This window comes from Salmo salar, chromosome 09, assembly GCF_965601325.2.
Source record: "Salmo salar chromosome 09, fSalSal1, whole genome shotgun sequence".
NCBI classification, from domain to species: Eukaryota; Metazoa; Chordata; class Actinopteri; order Salmoniformes; family Salmonidae; genus Salmo; species Salmo salar.
In genome coordinates, this window is record NC_138299.1 from 128264888 (window position 1) to 128283948 (window position 19061).

Here is a 19061-nt window from a genome sequence, read left to right on the forward strand (position 1 = left end):
GTGTGTGTGTGTGTGTGTGTGTGTTGTACTCTGTTATGTGCATGTCTTGTGTAGTGCACAAGGAGCATGGTAATCTGGCTGAGTGTGATGTCTCAGTTCCAGAGGGTGTTGCAGCTGGTGTCTCAGAAGGCATGGAGGATCGGAGATCTCTTCAGCGCCATCATCCAGTTCTGTAAGCTCCACCAGGAAGAGGAGGAAGGAGGCAGCTCTCTGTCCAGTCTTTTCGACTGGCTACTGGAGACCCACTAGGCTCTGCCAACACCCCTCATCTACACAAACACACACACACACACACACCAGCCAATGTCCCCAACTGTGCCCCATGCATCAAACCCCACCATCAAGCCTAGTGATTCCTAGCACACGGAGTGTGAATCATGAAAAACCCCTAGCCTGGTAGCCAGATCGGTTTGTGCTTTAGCCAATTCCTCTTTTGTTAATTGTGATGTAAGCCATGACAAGGAACGCTAGAAGTTTTGGCTAAAGCATCAACAGGTCTGGCTACTAGGATAGAAACCCTTTACTGGTCCCAGATTAGTTTGTGCTGTCTTACCAACTCCTATGGTCAATGGACAACGAGGAGTAGAAGATCTGGCTGAAGCCCAAACAGGTCGGGCTTCCAGGCAACAACAAAAAAAACACCACACCCATGATATTATACACACCTTATGGGACTGAGGACTTTCATTAGGCTGCAGTGAGCAGACATGTCTCCCTTTAATAAGATAAGCATGTTTCTCATTTTCTGATGCACGGTCCCTAGTTAGACGAACCCAAGGAAAACCCAGCATCAGTTTGGGATGTAGGCCTTATTTATTTAGTGCAAACAAATCAGCCATCTGAGATTCTAGCCTGCAGAATTTGTATTCCTTTAGTTGTTATATATCCTATACATTACATTTTCACAATCTGATGTGTTCATTTATAAATGATGTATTTATTCAACATAAACACACACACACACACACAACAAACAACAAGGCACCAATAGAACACTGTACCCCATTCCCTCAACCAATCGAACTCAAAAAGACACCAGATGATGTTTTAATGTACAGTAGCTATCTTGAAGAGACTGTCAGACAGCAGCCATCGTTTCATTTGGGATTTGCTGACAGCAACATAGGTGTGCACTACTCCACTTGACAGTTGCCCAGAGCCTGTATTCACAATGTGTCTCACAGCAGGAAGGCTGATCTAGGATCAGATCCCCACCCCTGTTCTGGTAATCATACCAAACGGATCCTATATCAGCCCTCCTAATCTGAGATGCTTTGTGAATACCGACCCAGATGAACATAGTTGTCATTTACATCGGCCAACGTTGTCTACTTCTGTTGTAACTTTGAACTCTGCTTATGTTATCTGTCGTTCTTATGTAAGTAATCTGTCGTTCTTCATGTTCTTTGAGAATTGTTTATTCTGGATAGCTGTACATATTGTAGATTCTTGAACTGCTGCACCTTGGGGTAGAAAGACTGCTCTCTATCATTTCATTTTTACTACTTTCAGAAAGACAGAGAAGGTTTGTAGTGTCTAATTTGTACGTGAATCTGGTTTGTCAGGTTTTATCTGCGTAGTAGTACTCTAGTGTTAAATCGTTGGCATTAAAAAGCACACAATTCAACTTTGTTGCTGTAGAAACTGAATGTATCTTTATCTTTTGAGATCAATAAATCCATGTAATATGTGAGCATGAATAGACTTTATTGAGCAAAAGAGGGGTAGAGAAAACATTCTTCCGTCCAGCCCATTCTACAATTAACACACAAATAAACACTGATTATCAACACTGAACATGACAGAGGACCAAAGTGACCAGTCCAGGTCAAATCCTAACTGGTGAATGTAGGCCGCAAAGCCCTATAGGCCCTGCTCAAAAGTAGTGCACTTAATAGGGATTGGGTGCCATTGGGACGCATCCACAGCGCTAAACTGTCTGTGTAGACAGTGCTACATAGTAAAATGACAGTGGGACCAAATTCATTCACCAAAGCTATCCATTCTACTGAATCTTACTCCACAGCAACTAGGAGGTTAGAGGTCACATACGTTGGGTCAGTGATAACTTCCAGGAAGGGCATCTTCAAACAGGGCCCTGTTGGAGTCATCTTTTTGGGGGATGGACAGATGGCCTTTGCCTCCTCACACACCCTACTGACCATAGGACGGGTCAGCGCCAGATGCGACAGGTGTTGTCCTTGCTGCCTGCAGCAGAGAGAAGACAGGGACAGGTGGATGAAAAGGAGGTAGCTCACCGCACCCAGCTATGGCCTGTTCATTTGAACCTTGATAAAGTGTTTGTGAGTGGAGAAAAAAATGATGCTTATTTGGCTGTGAAGAGGTTGCAGTGACATATTTACATTTTAACTAGGTATGATTATATAGAGGGCAGAGTTGGGATCAATTCCATTTCAGACAATTCAGGAAGTAAACTGAAATTCACATTTTTCTCAATGCTAACTTAATGCTGAATTGAAATGGAATTGACCCCAGCCCTGATAGAGGGTACATATTACCTGTGATGATGGTGTCACCCTCGTAGTTGAAGGCGGAGGAGAAGATCTCGTCCGTGTGTCCCTCCAGAACCTGCAGACAGACGCCAGACTGGACATCCCACAGGCGAGCCGTCTTGTCAGCGCTGGCCGTCAGAACTCTACTGCCCTGAGCATTAAAACAGATCTGCAAGGGAGACGAAGCGGAGGTTGAAATTGACATAAGGGTGTGAGTGTTACGAGAATGAAAAGGAGTGAATGGCTGGATGGAGTGTGCACTGATGAGGAAGTGTGCACTGATGAGGAAGTGTGCACTGATGAGGAAGTGTGCAGGAGTAGATAGGAACCACCAAATGAGCAGAGCATGGGGAACATTCCACATGTCAGCACTATATTCTTAAAAGGCTATTAACTGTAAATTGAGGTCTGCCAGGCATTTATTATGGAGGAATGGTTCCAATGGAACACATAGACAGACTTCAGAGAGATCTACAAGCACACAGTGAGGTTAAGAAATGAACATGGGGCTGGGGTGATTAAATGATGCTGGCTCTACATTGTCTAAAAGTAAAGTGTGTTTTTATTAAAAGCCTCAGGCTGCAGGGTGGTGAGCAGGTTTCAGACAGGAAATGGAAATAGAACTCTGGGAGAGGGTGACACTGACAGAATACAGAGGAGAGCGAGGGAAAAAGGAACGAGCACAAAGAGGAGAGCGAGAGGGCACTGAGGAGAGAGAAGGGGGGAGCAAAGAGGAACAGGAGGAGACAGAGAGGAGAGCACAGAGGTGTGACATTTTTAGAAAAGAGGATACGATGAAAGAGAGTGGTGAAAAGAGAGGAAAAAGTGAAGAGAAATAGAAGGATGAGGCAGAAGAAGATGGAGTAAGTGAATGGTCATGAGTAGACTCACATGGATTCTGTTGAGATGATTAAATGCCATAACAATGACTCTTTTACATTCTTTCCTGCATATTTAATCAACAAAACAATTAATTTATGTTTTTAGCAATATTTGGTTCTATGAGATTCATTCTACAGATATTATTTTCATTTAATGGGCGAGTGCAGTAAAAAACATATCTAAACTCAGCAAAAAAAGAAACGTCCCTTTTTCAGGACCGTCTTCCAAAGCTAATTTGTAAAAATCAAAATAACTTCACAGATCTTCATTGTAAAGGGTTTAAACACTGTTTCCCATGCTTGGTCAATGAACCATTAACAATTAATGAACATGCACCTGTGGTTGTTAAGACACTAACAGCTTAGACTGTAGGCAATTAAGGCAATTAAGGTCACAGTTATTAAAACTTAGGACACTAAAGAGGCCGTTCTACTGACTCAGAAAAACACCAAAAGAAAGACGCCCAGGGTCCCTGCTCATCTGCGTGAAAGTGCCTTAGGCATGCTGCAAGGAGGCACGAGGACTGCAGATTTGGCCAGGGCAATAAATTGCAATGTCAGTACTGTGAGACGCCTAAGACAGCGCTACAGGGAGACAGGACGGACAGCTGATCGTCCTCGCAGTGGCAGACCACGTGTAACAACACCCGCACAGGTTCGGTACATCCGAACATCACACCTGCGGGACAGGTACAGGATGGCAACAACAACTGCCCGAGTTACACCAGGAACGCACAATCCCTCCATCAGTGCTCAGACTATCCGCAATAGGCTGAGAGAGGCTGGACTGAGGGCTTGTAGGCCTGTTGTAAGGCAGGTCGTCACCAGACATCACCGGCAACAACGTCGCCTATGGGCACAAATGCTGGACCAGACAGGACTGGCAAAAAGTGCTCTTCACTGAGTCGCGGTTTTGTCTCGCCAGGGGTGATGGTCGGATTCGCGTTTATCATCAAAGGAATGAGCATTACACCGAGGCCTGTACTCTGGAGTGGGATCGATTTGGAGGTGGAGGGTCCGTCATGGTCTGGGGCGGTGTGTCATAGCATCATCGGACTGAGCTTGCTGTCATTGCAGGCAATCTCAACACTGTGCGTTACAGGGAAGACATCCTCCTCCCTCATGTGGTACCCTTCCTGCAGGCTCATCCTGACATGACCCTCCAACATGACAATGCCACCAGCCATACTGCTCGTTCTGTGCGTGATTTCCTGCAAGACAGGAATGTCAGTGTTCTGCCATGGCCAGCGAAGAGCCCGGATCTCAATCCCATTGAGCACGTCTGGGACCTGTTGGATCGGAGGGTGAGGGCTAAGGCCATTCCCCCCCAGAAATGTCCGGGAACTCGCAGGTGCCTTGGTGGAAGAGTGGGGTAACATCTCACAGCAAGAACTGGAAAATCTGGTGCAGTCCATGAGGAGGAGATGCACTGCAGCACTTAATGCAACTGGTAGCCACACCAGATACTGACTGTTACTTTTGATTTTGACCCCCAGGGACACATTATTCCATTTCTGTTAGTGACATGTCTGTGGAACTTGTTCAGTTTATGTCTCAGTTGTTGAATCTTGTTATGTTCATACAAATATTCACATATGTTAAGTTTGCTAAAAATAAACGCAGTTGACAGTGAGAGGATGTTTCTTTTTTTGCTGAGTTTATATATTTCCACACTATGAGGTTGGAATAATACTGTGAAGTTGTGAAAATGATGATAATGCCCTTTTAGAGTAAGAGCTGTTTGAAAAGGCCGCCTGAAATTTCAGTCTGTTTTGGTGGGATGGCGTTTTGGCCTGCCAGGCAGTAAATTAGTTAATAGACCAATAAGAAAGAGAGTTCTAAACTTCTCTGCCAACAAGAGCTACTTTTTAGTTTTCCCCTCCCCACTCAGACCACACCCAAACAGTCCTAGCTAAATTCTTGCTTGAGAAATTGCTCTTTGCTAAGATTTTTTTTACAATTTTAATTGAAAACCAATCACACTAAGGTACTTAATTGTTACCCAGAAATTATTTGATATTGAGATAAAAACAGTTGCATTGGACCTTTAAGAAAAAGTCAGCTTCTGCCGATTAAATCTGACCCCTTGTAATGAGAGGAAGAAAGAAACAACAAAGAGTGGGGAGAAGGAGATGGAGGGATGACAGTGGAAATTAGAATGAAAATAAAAACAGGGACCGACAGAGACAGAAATAATGGGAGAGTGATGAAAAAAGAGATTGACACAGCGGTTAAGAGGCGGAGGGAGGGGAGAGAGGTGTCCTGTTAGGGAGAGATTAGTGTCATAATCCTGTGAAATCATCCTCCTTCCAGCCTATTACCGAGGCTGGGCCCTGATGGCTTTCAGTAAACAGACACAAGACAGGCAGCCCAATGAGTCAGCTAGGGGGGATTGCGACCCGAGTTAAGTGCGCTAAATTGGAACATAATTCCCTTTTTATGCACTTTTCTCTCTAAGCGTATTCTGACCTTGAATTTAAGCATGAGAATAACATGCTATTCACCCCCTATTCGTTTGGGCTGGAAATAAAACAAAACGAATGTGGCAGAGGTGTCTACAGATACGCCGTATTCTGACCTTGACTCCCTCATAATTCCACCCCCTTTATGCACAATGAAATGATGAATAAGGTTGAGCAACCTATCATTGTTTTAGATATATTTTACCTTATGATCGTTGGAGCCAAATGTAAAACCAGTCATATGGCAACAAACTAAAGCATATCAATATATAGGCAGGTAGCCGAGTGGTTAAGAGTGTTGGGCCAGTAACCAAAAAGTCGCTATTTCAATTCCTCTAGCTGACTAGGTGAAAAATCTGCCGATGTGTTCTTGAGCAAGGCACTATCACTAATTGTTCCTGTAAGTCGCTCTGGATAAGTGTCTGCTAAATGACAAAAATGTATATTAACTTTTCCACCGTGAAGTTTATGAAATGCTGGCCCTATAGCTGAAATGTGGAGACCATATGAAAATGTTTTAATCATACACCCAGACTTTTCACTGTATTTTCTACAATTTGGTTTATGTTAAAATTAGCCAACATCGGTAGCCACCGTCAGTTATACCCACATACACTGACTTTAGTGTTCATTTCGTTAAATTTTGCATCATTCCATTCCGTTGTTAGTTGACCTTTCCTTCCTCTGTGACGTCTGTGTAGTTGTTCCTGAGGGTCACTAGTGTTACTGGATCATATTAGGCTAACGCTGTACAGTAATTTAGGACATGTAGCCTATTAGAATCATTATGGAACAGACCACACGTAGCAGGTTAAACATGGAGCCTGGTGTAGGGTTCGTACAGTTCTATGATTAGTGAGGATGTTTTACTTAAAGGCTCTCCCAAGCTGTTCTTTTATTATTCATAAATACTTTCCTAACCCTTAATAATATACAATATCAGAATATTTTTCAATCTACCAATTGTTGCTGAAAAGGAAAACAAATTCTAGTTAAAGGTACAAAGGCATGGATTTAGATAAATGTACTGAAAATCCTATTGAATGAAAACTCCATGAGAAAAACGGTTGGCCAGCAAGTAGGAGGGTTTCCAGCGATTTAATAAATGTTAACCACGCCTGCAAAGCCAATTACGCATCTGCATAAGGTAAGTCTGATATCCAACTATTGAGAAGTGCGTAGGAAAGGTATGTGTAGGAAAGGAGTACATTTCCTAAGTCTGAATCGGGCCCCTAGTGGCTGTGGCTCCAAGCGACAAACACACACAACATGCAGGCACGTACACACACACTAACAAATATGTACACACATGTACACTGGCAGAACTGTCAAATGTCAGAGGCTGATAAGATCACAATCACATTTAGGTCACAGCTGGGTCACCTACAATACAGGCCCAGGTCACATGTGGCTCTATACAGCTGTGGCTAATGCAGTTACACAGTGAGCAGGGACCAACTATGTCATGGTGTTTTATTAATAAAACAACCAAGGTGTGACATTAAAGGTCTCAAGGTGTAACATTACAGGGAATCAAATGAGACTACCGGGGGGAAGGGGGAATCACAGTCGCTAGGCAGAAAAACTTGGGAAGTGAGACTTTAACAGGGCTGCTTTGAATAAGAGCATAGGTAGACCAGGAATCAGCCTATAGGTAGAGCAGGAATCAGCCTATAGGTAGACCAGGAATCAGCCTATAGGTAGACCAGGAATCAGCCTATAGGTAGACCAGGAATCAACCTATAGGTAGAGCAGGAATCAGACTATAGGTAGAGCAGGAATCAGCCAATAGGTAGACCAGGAATCAGCCTATAGGTAGAGCAGGAATCAGCCTATAGGTAGAGCAGGAATCAGCCGATAGGTAGAGCAGGAATCAGCCTATAGGTAGACCAGGAAAATATTTCTTCAACGCTCTGGCCTTAGGGACACACACCTTCAAGGTCATGTCTCTCTCTGTCATCGTCAAGACGTGGTTGACCTAGCAACTGACACAAGAAGCAGTAACAGGAGGTAGAAACATCCCCCAGGCAAGCGGACCGCCGTCCTCTTCCCTCCTGTCCAGTCCTGTCCCCTTGTGAGTCTGACGGATGCTCCGAGGCAGACAAAAGAGACAGAGAGCGGGGGCATTTTGGTTCCTGTTTGAACCCTTACCTGTCTCAGTGACTCACCTTGGAGATCTCTCCCTCATGGCTCTCCAGTCTGGAGATGCACTGGTAGCTAACAGCGCTGTACACTCTCGCTGTGCCTAAGAGTCAGGGGGAAATATTGATTTCTCAAATCATCTGGTGAGAGAAGTTGAACCTTAAAATAAAAGGAATTAAATTGAGCTGGCCTGGTTAGTCATACACTATAATTGCTGGAACTGTGCTGGAAAGGACAATGTGAAAAATAAATATTCAAGCCACCACAGTACGATTTGGGTTGGCATGACAGTGTAAAATAGGGGTGGTTGGGCTGGGTACAGTACGGATATAGTTGTTTAGTGCCTGGGACATTGTCAATACAAAGTTCCTGGACTGAACAATCATGGAAACAGCAGAGAGGTCGAGGTACCCAAGTAATTAAATAGAACACCATTAGTAAGGTAAGCATCTCTGCGGTCGTACCGTCAGCCGAGGCGGTGGCTATGAGTTGACCGGTGTAGTCGAAACACACATCCAGCACCTCGTCTTCATGGCCTGCTAGTGTGGCCATACACTTCCCACTCGCTGCCTCCCACACCTGGGGAAGCATAGACACACACACATTCCGGTACTCACACACACATAAGGACACAAACAATGTCAAAATGTCAAATGTTAAATGAATCTATTTTTAAAAGCCATTTAAAACAGACAGCTAGCTTGGTAAGTGCTATAACAACACAATGGTGGTCTTTTCCCCTCTTCACAATCTTCTCTTTAGGAATGCAACCACGTGAATAATTCACACAACTACCCAGCGAGCGTGACTCATCTTGGAATAATTAAAGGATTTAATTTTCCTTATTAAATGATGCAAAGCTTAAAAGAGATAGGAGTCTCTACCAGAGAGAGAGAGAGGGTGTGAGAGAGATGATAGGAAATGTGACATGCTGTGAGAGAGGATGTGAGAGAGGATGTGAGAGAGATGATAGGAGATGTGACATGATGTGAGGTGGGATGTGAGAGAGATGATAGGAGATGTCACACGATGTGAGATGGAATGTGAGAGAGATGATAGGAGATGTGACATGGTGTGAGAGAGATGATAGGAGATGTGACATGATGTGAGAGAGATGATAGGAGATGTGACATGATGTGAGATGGGATGTGAGAAAGGATGTGAGAGAGATGATAGGAGATGTGACATGATGTGAGATGGGATGTGAGAGAGGATGTGAGAGACATGATAGGAGATGTGACATGATGTGAGATGGGACGTGAGAGAGATGAAAGGAGATGTGACATGATGTGAGAGAGATGATAGGAGATGTGACATGATGTGAGAGAGATGATAGGAGATGTGACATGATGTGAGATGGGATGTGAGAGAGGATGTGAGAGAGCTGATAGGAGATGTGACATGATGTGAGAGAGATGATAGGAGATGTGACATGATGCGAGATGGGATGTGAGAGAGGATGTGAGAGAGATGATAGGAGATGTGACATGGTGTGAGGTGGGATGTGAGAGAGATGATAGGAGATGTGACATGGTGTGAGGTGGGATGTGAGAGAGGATGTGAGAGAGATGATAGGAGATGTGACATGGTGTGAGGTGGGATGTGAGAGAGATGATAGGAGATGTGACATGGTGTGAGGTGGGATGTGAGAGAGATGATAGGAGATGTGACATGGTGTGAGGTGGGACGTGAGAGAGGGTGTGAGAGAGATGATAGGAGATGTGACATGGTGTGAGAGAGATGATAGGAGATGTGACATGATGTGAGAGAGGGTGTGAGAGATGATAGGAGATGTGACATGATGTGAGGTGGGATGTGAGAGATGATAGGAGATGTGACATGATGTGAGGTGGGATGTGAGAGAGGATGTGAGAGAGATGATAGGAGATGTGACATGATGTGAGGTGGGATGTGAGAGAGGATGTGAGAGCTCACCCTACAACTTTTGTCCATGGAGCCGGTGATGATGAGGGAGCAGTCCCAGTTAAACTGAACACTGCTGATCTCCCCTCTGTGGCCTATCAGTGTGTGGACACGCCTGGTAGAATGATAGGAGGGTGTTAATGGTGGTTAGACTCGGACACAAACATGGATGGACACGCAAACACCACACACACACACACACACACACACACACACACACACACACACACACACACACACACACACACACACACACACACACACACACACACTTGGGCTCTCACCTCCCAGATGGAACATCCCACAGAGAAACAGTGTGGTCAAAGGAGCCAGTGACTAGCTGGTCACCCACTGTGTTAAATGACAAGGAGATGATCTCTGCTGAGTGGCCCTGAGAGAGGAAGGAAAGAGAGGGAGGGAGAGAGAGAGAGAGAGAGAGAGAGAGGGAGAGAAAGAGTGAGCGAACGAAAGCACAGTCAAGGAAACAAGCCATTCTTTCTTCTTTGAAAAAGCTAAATTGCATAATTTCATCCAATTCAGTTTGAGGAACACATTTGCCTTTTTGTGCTCGAGTCACAATATTCACCAGCATGACTAATGTAGGAATAATTGAAGAAGAAGGGGTAGAGAGGATGGGTAGAGAGGAGGGATAGAGAGGAGGGGTAGAGAGGAGCACACAGAATCCCCTCTCTGGAACACCCAGCCACACAGTTTGCCCACGTGCAGCAGGAAACTGTAGCTGAGGATGTAGATAGATGACCTTATGAATGTATTACAGTCACAGCTACACACACACATATATGATGGGAGGATAGAACACAGTAAGCAGGATGACTGCTGGACCAGCACATCATCAATAATCATATACAAAAATGGATGAATGCATATAAGTGACTGAATTAAGTCATTAACGAATGGATGTGGACTTGGATGGTTGTGAGAGCGTGTGGAGATGAGAGGAAAGGAGAGAAGAGAGAGAGATGAGAAAGAGAGAGAGAGAGAGCTAACTCACTGTCAGTGTAGACACCTCCTCTCCAGTCTGGATGTCCCATAGCTTGGCCGTAGTGTCCATGCTACCCGTGGCCACCAAGGTACTTTGAGGGTTAAACGCCAAGCACACCTGTTCAGCACAGAAAACAGTGTTAGCTGCCATTCACATAGAAAATCTGATTCGAAGCTCACTGCAATCCTATTGATACTGAAAGGCAAGTCCAATCTCTCAGAAAGTCCAATCTCTAGATTAGAAATTCCCTCGTACTATTTCAGCAGTGTGTCCTCGGAAGGTGTGGAAACATTTGCCCGTCTCTACACTCCACAGCCTGCAGGTCTTATCAAAGGACCCAGTGGCAATCTTGTCCCTGGATTAAAGAGCATAAATAAAGGTACGATTTGAGATAGGAAAAATACTTTATTTTAACCACCAACAACTCTTTCCCTTGATCTTAGGTGCAAGACAATGGAGGAACATAGAATAGGAATAAGGCTCTCTGGGACCTAAGAGTCTCAGAGTCGGAGTACTGATCTAGGATCAGTTTAGCCTTTTAGATCATAATGAAACCGAGATCCTAGATCAGCACTTCTACTCTGAGAGTACAGGTCCTGGTGTTTTTAAACCTGGGGTAGAGTGACAGGAAGGTGGTTACCCGTAGGGGTTGTTGAAGGCGATGGCGTACACCACGTTCCTGTGGCCCTCCAGTGTGTGCAGCTCCTCGCCTGACGCCGTGTCCCATATTTTACATGTCCTGTCATAGCTCCCAGTTATAAAACTGCAGAGAGAGAGAGACAGAGAGAGAGAGAGAGCGGGGAGAAACAGAAAGAGACAGAGAAAAGGATAAAGAAAGAGACAGAGTGTAAAAAGAGAGATGTTTACTTCCCCTGCACAACAGAAAGACAATTGCCTGGGGTTCTCTGCACATCTCCATGCAGTGCAAATAAACTTACCTCGACCCTGATTTATTGAAGGCAACGTTTGTCAGTGGCAGGATGTGCGCCTGCAGCGCCTGCAAGGGAGAAGGATCCATTTTTTGTTTTAACTCTGAGGCAGTTTACTTGACTGCATTAAATAAATGTACATCTATATGTTTGACCGTGTAATACCCATACATAATACATCTGGCTTTGATGTGCTGAGGAAGAGTCCTGTTATTCTAGAATTCCCACCCCCTGCTGCCATCTATGGTTCAAATGAAGAATTACAGGATGGCTGTACTGTTTACACAAGGCACTGGCAGTGTGGTCGTGCCTGTTAATGGCTGTGTATGGCTGTATAAACAGTGTGCACTGGCACACAAGAGTGGACGATCAGGAGGCAGACAATGACATTATCAATTAGAAGAGAGCCTAATGAAAATAAATAGGTAGCTCAGAAATATGGAAGCTGTATTTGACCTTGAAGAGGTAGAATCTGCGGTTGTCCTGCTGACCCAGTTTCTCCTGCAGTCTGAGGATCAAGAGTTTGACTTGGTCGACGCGTGATGCTGTGATCAGCGGCTCCGATTTCCTGATCTCTGATATTAACTCCTCGGTGTCTGTCCTATATGGATAAAGACGTGTCAGAGCGATGCATCGTGGTCATTGAAAAAAGGAGAATAGACGTCATACTGTATTGCAGGATCAGTGACAAATTGTAAAGAATTAGTGGGTGTGTTTATCTACCTGCATCATCATCATCCTCATACTACACTAGCACTAGTATAATCAACTGCATACCATACAGGGCTGCCAACTCTCACGCATTGGCCGTGAGACACGCATTTGACCCTCTTCTTATATCTCACACATTGAAAACTACTGCTTTTATTTTTCTAATTAGTCCATGTCATTAACTTTTCAACTGTGCTCCAAATCGTTTTGAAATAAGAGCATCTGCGCCTACAATTTAACATCACGAGCAGAACCTCTATCATTGCCCTGTCTTGCCGCAGCACTGTGAACCGCGTCACATAGCAGCATATGATTGGTCTAGTTATGTGAGGGATCAGGGGGGGATAGGATGCATGTTTTAAAGAAATGCCCCTCAAGATTAGAGTGGAGCTGAATGGAGAGAGAGAACGTTCTCCGCTGAGTTTATAAAACTGTAAAAAGAGCAGCATGGTAGCGCTGTTTTATGTAAAATGCTGTTACTACTGTCCATGAATCTATTGCAGAATGCAGCCTTTTGACAGCATGTACTAAAGTGGATGTAATCCACACTTGCTTTAGTCCCCTCATTTGGTGATTGGCATTTAGGCTGTGACAACAAAAAGGCAGCAGACAGACCTACAGTATGTTTTAGCAGGGAAGTTTGGTAGGGTGATCTTTAGTAACTATAAAAATGATTTTGTCAAACAGATTGTGAAACCAAAAGTGAATGTTTGATTCTAGAGTGGGAAAATAAATAGAAGAATAATTTGGTTAGGGTGTAGGGGCAGATTAATGTCATCTTGTCTTCAGATTTTATTATCTATTTACTTTATTTGGTCTGATCAGTGGAACAATTCTCATTCTTAATAATGGGCTAAAATACAGGGTAATTACTGTGCTTGTCAGCAACAACACTACTGTTATTCCTCAAACGTATTTTATTATTCCACTTCTTCACAATTATGCCAGTATCATCACATATTTGTAATCTGATATGCCCACTTGTGTCTTTGATAAATGAATGATATGAAACAATGCATTTTTGCAGCCATTCATGGACAGTTTAAGCATGGGATATTAAATGCTCCAGGAATCAAATATAATTGTATATATTTTATTACATGCTAGATAGAGATGGTGGGGGGACTCACAACTCATAAACGCATCATATTTTGTCTATGTTGAGTAAGATGATGGCAAGGACCTTCAACTAGTAGACATAAACCACCTGAATATTGATATTCATTAGACTTTGCTTGAAGATTGGGTGATTGTGAGAAATTAATTGTTATAGCAAGAACATTTTCAAACACCCAGCACTTGGGAAACATAGATCAGGGGTGGCCAACCCTCCTGGAGAGCAAGCTGGATTTTCTCAGAGCCCTATTTTAAAGGGATGGATCAACCAAATTACAAAATGTTTGTGTATTTTCCTTGAAAGCAGTCTATGGAAAAGGAGACTGCAATCTATGATTTGGTTACCCTCTGCCATCAACAGTTAATATAACAATTTCCTGTGCAGAGCCTTGGTGTATTGGTAACACTCCCCGGCACATGTAGCATACAAATCCCTGCTCCAACCTTCCCAATGTTTCTAGCATTTGCCCCCCCCCCCCCCCATCTCATTTCATTACTGTCTGAATGAAGTGTCAAACCACCCCAAAAAATATTAGCATACTTTAAACGTCCCCCCCCCCCCAATTTTATTTTTATCAAAGTAACAAAGGCATCGAATTTTGAGTGTTCATTTAATATTCAAATATTGTCTACCCACTCCGGAGACAAATCCAACAGATCAATGGATTTAGTCTTCAGAGCTCCTCCTTTCTCATATTCCAGGATGATACCTGTGAACAAAAGGCATCAATTCAATATTCGAAATCAGACCAAGTGTGAGATATAAGTTACTTTAGGCCTACTTGTAACTTCAACTTGCATCAATTTGTGCATCATGAAAAAAAAATCCTGTTGCAGCTAACGTTAACTGGTCTGTAGCACAGAGACCTAGCTCTGCTCTGGGCTAGCAAAGCCAGCTAGCTCAGTAGGTCAGAACAGCACTGAAGTTGCTGTGTAGTTGCACAAAATGGTACAAATAATTAGCTAACAACTTGTCCAAACATTCATTAGTATCTTAATTCTAATGCATATTAGCATCATCAACAACATGTTCATTACCTGGTGGATAATATCTGAGAAGGAATCGTTTGAGTTTCATTTCGCTTCTCCAGCAGAAATCACTTGTCAACAAAGCGTTGTTATGGCGACAGACTATCGCGGCCAAGACGCACGCGCAGATGGACTGAAACGAATTCGCCTACAACAAACCTCTTCGAAAAAGACAGAATTTGTTTCATAACTGTGCACAAAAAAAAATACTAACATATACATAAACAATAGAGACTAGAAACAATAGAGACTAGAAAACTCTGTGTCATGATAACAGAGGCTGACGTAAACTTTTCCAGTGGGACTATTTCCCAAGAGCTCAAAGTCTCCCTCATATAAACTTGCATTCTCAGTTATGCACATGTAGTTCATAGACAGACTAAATTCATACATTTCCCCGACAAGGACTTAGCCCAGTGATCTACAGCTGCCAACTGCCAACAGACACCAGTGGTACACAGGACTCAGACCCAGAGGTCGGGCACGTGAGGAGTGCAGAAGGCGTAGGCTACCAGGATGTGTTGCTGGGCCAAGCTACAGTCCACTGGCTGGGTGTTTCCCACAGCCGTTCTGTCGCTCAATGTGTTCTTCGCTAACTGCAGACCAGCTGAGCCCTTCCTAACAACATACCTTATTGGACCATACAAGAACATCTCTGAGGAGGTGGTAAAGTAACCAGCAGCAGAGAGCTGTATGCTACACATGATCAGTTTTGATGGGATTTGTTAACAAGGTTGTGATAAGAAAGTAAATGATACACACTATAATGATAGAATTAAATACGCTACATGACCAAAAGTATGTGGACACCTGCTCCTCGAACATCTCATTCCAAAATCAGGGGCATTAATATGGAGTTGGTCCCCCCTTTGCTGCTACAACAGTCTCCACTCTTCTGTGAAGGCTTTCCACTAGATGTTGGAACATTGCTGCAGGGACTTCCATTTAGCCACAAGAGCATTAGTGAGGTCGGGCACTGATGTTGGGCAATTAGGCATGGCTCGCAGTCGGCGTTCTAATTCATCCCAAAGGTGTTCGATGGGGTTGAGGTCAGGACTCTGTGCAGACCAGTCAAGTTCTTCCACACTTGTCAAACGATTTCTGTATGGACCTCGCTTTGTGTAAGGGGGCATTGTCATGCTGAAACAGGAAAGGGCCTTCCCCAAACTGTTGCCACAAAGATGGAAGCACAGAATTGTCTAGAATGTCATTGTATGCTGTAGCATTAAGATTTTTCTTCAGTGGAACTAAGGGGCCTAGCCCGAACCATGAAAAACAGCCGAAGACCATTGTTCCTCCTCCACCAAACTTTACAGTTGGCACTATGCATTCGGGCAGGTAGCATTCTCCTGGCATCCTCCAAACCCAGATTAGTCCTTCGGACTACCAGATGGTAAAGCGTGATTCATCACTCCAGAGAACGCATTTCCACTGCTCCAGACTCCAATGGCGGAGAGCTTTACACCATTCCAGCAGACGCTTGGCATTGCGCATGGTGATCTTAGGCTTGTTTGCGGCTTCTCGACCATGGAAGCCCATTTCATGAAGCTCCCGACGAACAGTTCTTGTGCTGATGTTGCTTCATGAGGCAATTTGGAACTCGGTAGTGAGTGTTGCAACCGAGGACAGTTTCATCACTAGGCGGTCTCATTCTCTGAGCTTGTGTGGCCTACCACTTCGTGACTGAGCTGTTGTTGCTCCTAGACGTTTCCACTTCACAATAACAGCACTTACAGTTGACCGGGGCAGCTCTAGCAGGGCAGAAATTTAAACACTTATTGGAAAGGGGCCATCCTATGACGGTTCCACATTGAAAGTCACTGAGCTCAAGGCCATTCTACTGCCAACGTTTATGGAAATTGCATGGCTGTGTGCTCGATTTTATACACCTGTCAGCAACGGGTGTGGGTGAAATAGCAGAATCCGCTAATTTGAAGGTGAGTCCACATACATTTGTATAAATAGCATATGTGCTACCGAATACAATGGGCTATGTTCTTTTTTTGCTTCATATAGAGGATCGGTAGGACTATTCAGTATCCCTGTGGATATTGACTAGATATACTGATAAATGAATCACTTCCTCAGGTGACCAACTACCTGTTCCCCATCTGGACGTAGTCCTACCTGGCCGTCCTCTTCCCCGTCTTCCTGCTGACAGACCTCCTGAGGTACGAGTCGGTGATCGTGGTCCAGGGCCTCTTCCTGGTCACCAACTATGTCCTGCTCTGCTTCGCCCCTGGCCTGACCGCCATGACCTTCCTGCAGTTCAACTATGCCGTGGTGACCTCCATGGAGGTGGCCTACTTCTCCTACATCTACAGTGTGATCCCTCCAGCGAGGTACCGGCAGGCCACCCGCTACCTCCGCAGTGCCATGCTGACAGGCTCCACCCTAGGGGCCACCCTAGGCCAGTTGCTGGTCTCCCTGGCAAGGCTGGACTACTTCTTCCTCAACGCCATCTCCCTGGGGATCCTCAGCGTTGCGTTCCTCATCTCTGTCTGGCTACCCATTCCCCAGCAGGGGATGTTTTTCAGGGGGGAGAAGGCTGTCCTGGACCTGAGTGCCAAGATCCAGGTGGGGGATGAAGTGAGTGCAGTGGAGGAAGCACAGGAGCTGTGTGTGTGTTCAGTGGAGTAGCTGTGCTTTGGGGTTTACCGGTTGGTGAATTTTATATTGAGATAAAAATTTTACAATGCTAATCTTTTTTTTTATCACTCAATAAAAATAGTCTAATAAAACTCCCAAATTACCAGGACACAGCTAAATGTTGGTCTCACAATCTGATTTATATGTGCTCCATGATTAAATGGGTAATGTGTTTCGATTGGCTTAAGGCAAAGTAGTTCCATGGTCATCTTCGCTTTGGTCCAAGTTGGGCTCTGCACGCAGAGAAGAGTAATTGCTTTAATTAAAGTGATAGCTTGGGTAACAATTTTTCTGATTATTGCTGATAGCTCGGGTTTGAGAGATAGTGACTTATTGTAACAAGTCAATCTGACTCTGGGGAAGTGGATAAAGGGCCTCATTGCCAAAATCCCGAAGTATCCCTTTAATTAAATCAAAGCCCTGTCCTCGATCCTTTGTGTTCAGGGATAGAGACATTATACTGTCCTATAAATGATGGTAGGAACACTGTCCCTAGGAATACAATGAGGGTCCTGTTCGAATTCTTCAAATTTTGCATCCGTCCTTGCTTGGAGTAACCACTGATCTGATATGAATTGATTTTCAACATCTTGAAAAACGATCTGGCCTTAATGGCCATGTACTCTTATAATCTCCACCCGACACAGCCCGAGTGGCCACCCTTCAGAGCCTGGTTCCTCTCTAGGTTTCTTCTTAGGTTCCTGCCTTTCTAGGGAGTTTTTACTAGCCACCGTGCTTCTACATCTGCATTGCTTGCTCTTTGGGGTTTTAGGCTGGGTTTCTGTATAAGCACTTTGTGATGGCAGAGACCGTGTTTCTGATTGGGTTCCCCAGCAAAATTTGGGCAAGCTATGCTGTCAACATCATCTTCAAGGCCCCATGCTGCTGATGCGGCCTCATGCAGCCTCATCTTCAAGGCCTCACTACTTAAATGCTGAATAATCTCTAGGCCATACTTCAATGAGCTCTGCTATATTTTTTTAATACACCTTCCATGCATCCCATAGACATTCATCAGAACTGCACAATGAAAATATTCAGTACAAAATATCTGTTTTGTCCTTACAGATTCCAGAATGCAGCCAACCTCTCCATGGCGTGCTATGGAGAGGTCAACACTTTTGTCGCCCTCTTGCTGCAGACCATTCTCACAGCCATCGTTGTTGATGAAACTGCACTGGGGCTAGACATTGTCACGCAGGTATGGTTGCACAATCCAGAGCTAGAAAGGGCAGTGCCCATTCCTTTATCTGATCACTGCACAAGTTACCAAAAGTGAAGAGAGAGTGACACCTGGTGGGTTATTATTACCACATTTTTACTGTTCTTGACCCGTCTAATCAAATTTCCCTCTCTCCAGTTCATCGTCTATGGCAGCTACTATGCAGCAATATCTGAGCTTTTCCTGATCCGAGGGATGTACACAGCCTGTGCACACCACTGTAGGCCTAAACAGGCAATGGACTCGGAGCAGAAAGACGAACCCAAAGTGGAGGTGCCCTCCTCAGACCGATTCTGTTCTGACCACAGACAGTAGTCTATCAGAGACTGAGGGGGGCAAGGAGTCTTCAGGGGTTCACCCTAACATTGAATTTCATGGTGTTACATACTTGTATTTATAATAAAAATAAAACCAATGTTGCGTAAGCATCGTTTTGTCCAACTTCTCTTTAAGTCATCCAAAAGATAAGGTGTGTTCAATT

At 44.3% G+C, this 19061-nt stretch overlaps 2 protein-coding genes and 1 pseudogene across 7 annotated transcripts in view; 2 read left to right on the top strand and 1 right to left on the bottom strand.

Moving 5' to 3' along the window:
* The window catches only part of sphkap (SPHK1 interactor, AKAP domain containing), a 44159-nt gene extending 42466 nt beyond the window's left edge, over positions 1 to 1693 (top strand). For all 4 annotated transcript variants that reach the window (XM_014213847.3, XM_082956252.1, XM_082956253.1 and 1 more), the window contains one exon: positions 97 to 1693. In XM_014213847.3, coding sequence (XP_014069322.1) covers positions 97 to 249 — 153 coding nt within the window. In that variant the 3' untranslated portion in view covers positions 250 to 1693. The remainder of the gene's footprint in view (positions 1 to 96) is intronic.
* LOC106612572 (dynein assembly factor with WDR repeat domains 1) lies at positions 1689 to 14994 on the bottom strand. Its single transcript, XM_014213852.3, has 13 exons — positions 14719 to 14994; positions 14318 to 14390; positions 12310 to 12454; positions 11863 to 11921; positions 11565 to 11687; positions 11180 to 11279; positions 10934 to 11041; positions 10206 to 10312; positions 9934 to 10036; positions 8463 to 8577; positions 8025 to 8101; positions 2520 to 2682; positions 1689 to 2208 (listed from the first exon to the last, which is right to left on the bottom strand). The coding sequence occupies exons 1-13, from the start codon at positions 14756 to 14758 to the stop codon at positions 2174 to 2176; spliced, it is 1248 nt and encodes a 415-aa protein (XP_014069327.1). The 5' UTR covers positions 14759 to 14994; the 3' UTR covers positions 1689 to 2173.
* A 137-nt stretch (positions 14995 to 15131) lies between these two features.
* LOC106612573 (thiamine transporter 2 pseudogene) lies at positions 15132 to 18995 on the top strand (annotated as a pseudogene). 2 transcript variants are annotated; one of them, XR_014378883.1, is made up of 3 exons: positions 15132 to 16646; positions 16798 to 18559; positions 18719 to 18995. The product of XR_014378883.1 is annotated as a thiamine transporter 2 pseudogene, transcript variant X1 (transcript). The 2 variants fall into 2 exon arrangements; XR_014378884.1 differs by having other exon boundaries at positions 15132 to 18559.
* The last annotated feature ends 66 nt before the right edge of the window (positions 18996 to 19061 follow it).